This window comes from Lissotriton vulgaris, unplaced genomic scaffold (assembly GCF_964263255.1).
Source record: "Lissotriton vulgaris unplaced genomic scaffold, aLisVul1.2 SCAFFOLD_1129, whole genome shotgun sequence".
Taxonomy (NCBI): Eukaryota; Metazoa; Chordata; class Amphibia; order Caudata; family Salamandridae; genus Lissotriton; species Lissotriton vulgaris.
In genome coordinates this window covers 169355-177392 of record NW_028248116.1, presented here as the reverse complement: position 1 = coordinate 177392, position 8038 = coordinate 169355, and the positions used below count along the sequence as shown (strand labels likewise).

Here is an 8038-nt window from a genome sequence, read left to right as displayed (position 1 = left end):
ACTTTGATTTTTGTTTTTCGAACCACCATCCGGGTTCAGCTGTAGGGTCGCGGCGTCAAGTCTTTGGAGTGCAAGCCGAAGACACAAGGTTGACGGTTCTGGTTGGTCCTTGGGAGTTCCCTGGACTGACAGGCGCATTCCTTAGCATGGAACACCCTACCTCCGCGAGCAGCAAGGTTAGAGGATGGAGTTTTTCGAGATGGCAAGACCTGCCAAAGAAATGGATTTTAGAGCCAAAATGTGTACAATGATGACTAGAAAACGTTTTCTGATATTATGCCTTTTGATGTTGCTTAGCGTAATGATGTTTTTAATAGGATATGTTTTATTCTCTTTTCGAGTGACATTTACACCCACTACACAGCCCATGCCTCCTTCTACTGTTTCCTCACATTCTTTTCACCCTCTGCCTGAACATGAGTCCGTTAGAAGATTAGAGTTTGTCAATAACTTCTTCGTTCAGCTTTTGCACCAACACCAATTAGTAGTGAACACAACAAACAGTTGGGTGTGCGGTCTTATGCCTCATACTACTGATAAAGGTAGTCCTTACCTAGTCCTGCCATTCAGCTATAATGGTTCTGTGTGGGCATACAGAACGATGTTCATCTATGCTCGTGAAGTCCACCCTCTACGTTCTGTGAAAGACAACCCAAAGAATAGTGCTCTAGTTAAGGGTATAGTAGATATGATTAGAGGACCTACTTCCTATGAGACTATCCCGAGAGATGAGACACTAGCGTATATTGGATGGAGCGTAACCGGATATGGAGTTAGTCTAAGTGAGAACCAGCGAGCGAAAAGATCTTCCCCGATTTGGATCGTACCCCATCAGGGTCATTACTGTCTGCAAGGTAATGGCAAGAATCCAAGAGCTCAGTTAGGGAAGAGTATCTGCACTGAGACGTATGTCTTTGCGTCCCAGACTTCCCCTTCGTTCCTAGCAGCTAAGGGTACCTATTTTGTCTGTTACGATAGAGCATACACATGGTTGCCCCCTGATTTCTCGGGCACATGTTTTGTATCGTTCCTGCTGCCTCCCACCTATACAGCTGCAGCAGATTACCACAAGACAAGAGTTGTTAGAGGTGTCTTCAGTAAGGAAGATACTGCAGGACAAGAATTAGGGGATTTCTTGAAGGGTTTTCTGCCGTTTTGGGGACCTATGGTTAACAGCAGGAACATACAGCAATTGACGAGAGTGGTGGAGTCCACCGTAGTTGAAACTACCGGTGCCCTTAGTAACTTGACTGCTGAGCTCCAGTCGGATCGTCTTATGACTCTCCAGAACAGGTTTGCGTTAGACGTCATACTTGCAGATCGAGGTGGGGTATGTAAAGTGATCCAATCAAGTTGCTGTGTTTTCATTCCAGACAATGCTCCGACAGTGTACCAGGCCATTTCCAAACTGCATAAAATCTCCGAATCGATACACGTGGATAAGGGAGATTGGTCGTTGATGGGATGGTTTTGGGAAAAGTTATCTACGTGGGGATGGAAGATTCTGATGATCATTGGGATGATCTTAGCCATCCTTTTCCTGTTCTGTCTTTGTGTACAGTGTGCTCCTGCTATATGTGGCCTCAGTGCTACATCGTGTGTAAGGAAACCTGTATCGAGAGACGTGCTAAGTACTAGGATGATGCCACTGCAACATCTCAATGATTTTATGAATATCGACCTGGACTCAGATTAGCGTGAGTGTAGGTTATTCCCTATGTAAGGGCAAAAGGAGGTCTGAGGTTCTGTGAATTCTGGACCCGTTTCATAAACATCATTGTATCATGACGATTTTGGTATCAGCAGACCGAAAATGGCGAGTATAATATATACGAGTGCTTTCGTCATGTTCGAGTGACGAGATCACCATGAAATCAGAGATTCCGTTCTGAACCCTCGGGTTCCATTTTGTGCGCGGCAGCCATTTTGTGGTTGCCCTCACATAGGCCGATAACTAAGGCCGAACGAGTCTTTGGGACACGTACACCTTTAGCTGCCTTCTGTGTGACCTGGGCAAGCTGACTCCGTTGCCCGAAGCCAAACCTGTTAGGCCAGTTCCTTTCCCAGCAGCTGGTCGAGATTGAGGATCAAGGCACAGCCTATCATAAACCCATTATTGCACACAACTATGGCTAATCTTACTCACACCTGTCTCTGCTCCTTTCTTTATGGCCTATTTACGATGAGGAGAGGCCCGTTTTTATTAGGGGTCCGTCCGTTTATCTGATGAAGAGTGTTGGGTCTTGCCGATTAATTGATGGTGGGCTGGACAATGAAATGTGGGTTCGTCATGCAATGCTTTTGTCATGTACACATGGGATTGGTCAACTGTAAATAAGGAATGTTTGCCTGAAGCACAATATTTGGTATATAAGGGATGACTTGCTTTGTAAGTTTGAGCAGTTTCCTACGAATATACAGCCATTGTTTGCGTTTCTGTAACTCTGAGACAGGTGAATCCGGAGATTTCGGGTGTGTCCCCTGGCACCGCTGGGTTCTAAATAACCCGGTTCTCCACCTGCTGCCCTATGCTCGCTGGAGGCCCTCACGTATAGCGCCCCGACTACACCACACCAGTCCTGACCTTGAGATTGCGACCGGCGGGACACCCTGACATGGAGTCGCGCCATGAGGTGAGCTGATTCCCTCCGACGGTCTGGGCAGGGCCGGTCACTGCACCGCAGGTGTCACAAGCTACGGGGTGAGCTCCTACTGGCCGTAGGCCTAAGGGACGGCTAGTGGGGACTTCGTGACCTTGGCCGGTGCGTGGCAACAGGAACGGTTGCGCTACTCTGCTGCTGCTTCTACGGCCACGAGCTTGGTGAGGCCCCTTTCCCACAGCTATACGGTTCGGGCCACTCCTGATTTTACATTTGCGGTGTTGGCCCCCCTGGCGCGCCCTGGATTACCTGACGGTGTGACACTACTCCCCTATGGCGCCGAAGAAAGGCACGACAAAGGGTACAGGCAAGCTTTCGGACTTCTTCGCGACTGCGGATACTAGGCCGGCTCTAAGGAGAACCACGGAAAAACCTACCATGGCCCTCTCTAAGGCTGATCTTCAGTCTATGCTTAAAGACTTCAAAACTGAACTGCATAGCGAACTTGGTCAAGATGTCAAATCCTCTATTGACCAGCTACGCTCGGACCTGACGGAGCGAGAATTGGACTCCGTGGGCACCAGGGTCCTCGACCTGGAGTCACAGCACCAGGAGCATAAGCGAATGGCGACGGAGTGCCAGGAAGACGTCTGCTCTCTTAAAGAACAACTCCTACAGACGCAGCTGAAAACGGAGGACCTAGAAAACCGCGCTCGGCGGGAGAACATCCGCGTTAAGGACCTGGAGGAAGGAGCGGAAGGGCCGGACCTGGAGGCGTTTACAGAGGGCCTTTTTGCGGAGATACTGCACCCCAAAATACTCAAAATGAAGCTCGACAGGGTTCATAGGGGGGCCCCCCCCAGAGGGGTGAACGGAAGAAACCGCGTGACATCTTGGCAAAGTTCCACTCTTATAAAACTAAGGAAGCGGTTTTGCAAGCGGCCAGGGCGAAGGATACCATTTCCTTTCAGAACTTTACATGTGCCATATTTCAAGATGTCGCTCCCTCCTCTCTGGCACAAAGGAAGTCCTTGCGGCCGTTTACCACCAAGCTCCAGGAGGAGGGGGTCAAGAACCGCTGGACATACCCTTTCGGCCACAGCATTGAGCTTCATAACAAAAGACATCATGTTATCAACCTGAAGAACGGCCTGCACATCCTTGGGCTACCTGAGGAGGAGGGGAACTCCGTCGCTGAGGGGGCAGGAGCTGCAGCTAGAGTGACGACCCCCTCTACGGCCTGGTCGCAGAACTCCAGGAAAGGGAAGCACTGACGTCCAATGGGACTATGGAGGTGGCCTGCTTCATATCTGAAGGCAACGAACGGAAGGGTGTTCCTTGCCCAGGCAGAGGATCTTAGACTTCTTCCTACTCCTGGCCGGCTCCCGATGGGTCTACCTAGAGTTCATGCTAGGAGTGGACGCTGGACCGCAACGATATATGGGATGAACTGTGAGTGATGCTACCCAGGATCTTTCTGCTGTAATCTTGTTACAGCGCTACGTGGGCTGGGTCCACGGACCCGTTGTCCCCCCTTGATCTATGCGGGGCTGCTTTGCCCCCTGCTACGGTCTCATGATGGTTATTGCTTTATGTTTAGTGTTTTAGTTTTGTTGGGGTTGTTAGGGGAAGGGTTGGGGGTGGGGGGGTGCTGGTGGTGGCTATTTTCTATTGTTCCTACACGGCGAGGTACTGACGGGGATCACCGGTGACGTAGGAGGGACGACGAGAGGGGCGGGCGGTAGGCCTGTATAGAGGGGGAATCTTTGACACCTTACGTTGCTTGAGTCCTTACCAGCTTATAGGGGGTGGAAGGGGGTTCGCCAGCATACTCAGTGTGTTGGGAGTGCAGATGAGATATTTAATGAGAGAGTGTATAGGTCCCACCCTGCAATGCCTATTACTGTAGCCACATGGAATGTTAAATGGCTCAATTCCCCCCAAAAGTGACAGAAAGTCTGGAAGTATATACCTTGACCATCACCGTGACGTAGTAGCCCTACAGGAGACTCACTTACTTAGGTCTGAGGATTCCCGTTTGAAACACAAGCAGTACCCTCTCATATACAAGTCCTCTGCAACTACCAAGCAAAAAGTGGTGACCCTCTTGTTTCGCTCTACTGCCCAATTTCAGCCCCTGGACGTTCAGAGCGACATGGAAGGTAGATGGCTCATGGTTAAGGAGCGACTGAAGGGGAAATTGTGTACTTTCGTGACAGAAGGGCTTTCTGCACACCCTCCTGGATAAGGTGACTGACTTTGCCGAGGAACCACTATTTCTTTTGGGGGACTTCAACTTAGTATGGCATCCAGACCTTGATAGCACGCACACACAGCGCTCTGACATGGGTTTATTCTCCACTGATACCCAGGGGCGGATTTTAGACCTAGTCCTGTTGGACACTTGGGGCGCCCTCTATCCCCAGACCTGAGACTACACCTTCTTCTCCCATGTTCACCACTCATATTCTAGACTGGACCACATCTTTGCAAGCCAGTCCCTTCAGGGCAGTTTTCAGGAAGCTAAGATCTTCCCCATAGCTGTTTCCGACCACGGCATGTACTCAGTATGCCTCTCTTGGTTGGGTAATGCTCTTTCGCCGACTCAGTGGTACTTCCCAGCCTCGATTGTGAGAGATAAAGAATCGTGTAACCAATTGCGGGAGTCTATTAGGGAATTTTTTTTCTTGAACAAGCCGGAGAACACTTCCGACTATATCACATGGGATTCCTTCAAGGCCGTATTGCGAGGCAAATGCATATCACTCAACTCTGCCTTGAATAAACAGCGAGCTAAAGAAAGGGAGGATCTTGAGGCGGAATTGACAGCGGTAGAACAGACTCACAAATTGACCCCTACCAGACAGACACTACGCTCCCTCACAACAATCAGGGGCAAGCTCCGAACCATCTACAACAACAGAGCAGAGTTCACTCTTCTTAAATTGCGCAACCTGTCCTATACACAAGGCAACAAAATAGGGAAACATTTAGCTAGGCAGTTAAAAGATAAGCGGGAGAGAGAATACATTGGGGGTATTCAAGACACCTCGGTAACGCTAGTCCACAGAGACGAGGTCAAGGCGGGCATATTTGGGGACTTTTATAAATCCTTATACGCAGCGGACTCCCTGGATACTGAGAAACAACAGGAATTCCTGAGGACTTTACCCATCCCGCAGGTCTCTCCTGCTTGGAATGAGGTGCTTACTGCTCCAATCACACTAGAAGAGGTTACCTCGGCTGTTAAAGCATTAAAACCACATAAGCTCCGGGTGATGACGGTTATACTGCACTTTTTTATAAAACCTTCGTATCGGACATTGGTCAACACCTGGTCCAGCTTTTTAACAGAATGGCGTCAGACGATGCCACAACCGACTTAATGTCCGAGGCTGTGATTTCTGTGAACCCCAAGCCTGGGAAAGACCCCTCGCGCTGTGCTTCCTTTAGACTCATTGCACTCTTAAATATCGATGTGAAGCTATATTCCTCCATTCTGGCTAAGCGCCTGAACGATCTTATGCTGCTCCTTATGCTGGACGCCAGACCCATGATAACACCCGTCGCATAATACATCTCATTGAGAAGGCTAACAAGTTTAGGATCCCGGCGGTTCTGGTGGGGCTAGATGCCGAGAAGGCATTTGACCGCGAAGACTGGGGGTATTTGCTCTCTACTCTTACAGCGTTCGGGTTTTCCCCCCAATTTATAACCATGCTGCAGGCTAACTATACGCACCCCGCTCCAGAGTCTCGGTTAATGGCCTGCAATCTCCTTCCTTTCCACACTCCAGAGGGACTAGGCAGGGATGCCCCCTGTCCCCTCTATTGTTCGCCCTTAGTATAGAACCGCTGGCGATTGCCATCAGGGAACATCCGGGCATCGAGGGGCTCACTTTCACAGGTGAGGCCCATAAAATTTCCCTTTTTGCGGACGACGTCCTTTTATCCCTGGCTAATCCGACGAGTTCTCTCCCACATCTGCAGACGGTACTGGAGCGATTTGAGGAGGCTGCGAGTTTTAAAGTCAACCTTGATAAATCCTATGCACTCAACCTTACCCTCCCGCGGGAGGAAGCCCTTCTACTTCGATCGCTCACACCTCTGGCGTGGGCCTCATCTTCTATCCAATATCTAGGCATACAGCTGACACCGACGGTGGAGAAATTATATGCTGACAACTTCCCCCCTACTCTCCTCCGTATTCAGGCAGAACTGACACGATGGAAACCACTCTTTCTATCCTGGCTTGGTCGTGTTCATGCCGTAAAGATGACCCTGCTCCCCAAATTACTGTATTTATTTCAGGCGCTCCCGATAGACCTAGACAAAGATTTCTTTAAGCTTGTAAAAGCAATGATTCTACGCTTTATTTGGCAAGGAGGGCGGGCCCGCTTTTCGTTCTCTATGCTCCGTCGTCTCCAGAGTGAGGGAGGGGTAGGCCTTCCTGATATCCAGCTTTATTATAAAGCCGCACAACTTAGGATCTTAGTGGAATGGTCACAGAAAGAATCTGAGAAACACTGGCTCCACATGGACCGTAGTGTGGCAGGAAGGACGATTTGGGATTTGATCTGACGAACGCGACAGGACAGACGTAAGAATCCCTACCTTAGCACCTCTACCCGTACCACTCTGAGAGTTTGGGACACAGTTTCAACAGAGAATGGTTGGTCTTCTTTCCCTTACCCTTTCGCAAGGATACACTTCAGTGCAGCGTTTCCTCCAGCTCTCCATGAGGGGCCCTTTGACGCTTGGAGGGAGGGGGGCTGCTTGGCTCTGAGTCATCTGTTCCATAGCTATGACCCCCTTACATTCGAGAACTGCAAAAGGGACTACGGAATTGGGGACTCTGAATGATATCACCATACTCAGTTGCTGCACTGGGCCCTGGGTCCCCAAGTCCGAGAGGGGGGCCACCCGCCTGCTTAATAAATTTGAGTCCTTCCTGGTCAGGGCCTCCTCTATGAAGGGGGCGATTTCTTTTTTGTACAAACACCTGCTGTCCACCGCCATCTCCCCCCGGCCGCAGTACATGACTGTCTGGGAGGGGCTAGCCCAGCGGGACATACAGGATGTGGAATGGACACATCTGTGGCCTGACATTTTTAGATTTAACCAATCCAGAGACTTGAGGAAAGCTCATTTAAAGACGATGATGGACTGGTACCTATACTCATCCAAGCTGGCGCGAATTTTTCCCGGGCACATCCGATAGATGCTGGCGTGGCTGCGGGTTGCTTGGTGATTTCTGGCATATCTGGTGGGACTGTCCATCTATAAGACCTTTTTGGGAGGAGATTTTGGCTCAGATGAAGGACATGCTGGGGTACCCTATACCGACGAAAGTTTTTCCTTTTTTTCTCCTCTTCTTTTCTGTTTCACTGTTAGACTCATGGTGCGATCTTGATTTGCTCTATCACCTCTTGCTTCAGG

At 49.8% G+C, this 8038-nt stretch overlaps 1 protein-coding gene across 1 annotated transcript; it reads left to right on the top strand.

Moving 5' to 3' along the window:
- The first annotated feature begins 220 nt into the window (after positions 1–220).
- On the top strand, positions 221–5986 carry LOC147664929 (uncharacterized). The gene is made up of 3 exons (XM_086949884.1): positions 221–1467; positions 3101–3440; positions 5297–5986. Exons 1-3 carry the CDS (start codon positions 221–223, stop codon positions 5984–5986), a joined length of 2277 nt encoding a protein of 758 aa, XP_086806010.1.
- Positions 5987–8038: the final 2052 nt, after the last annotated feature.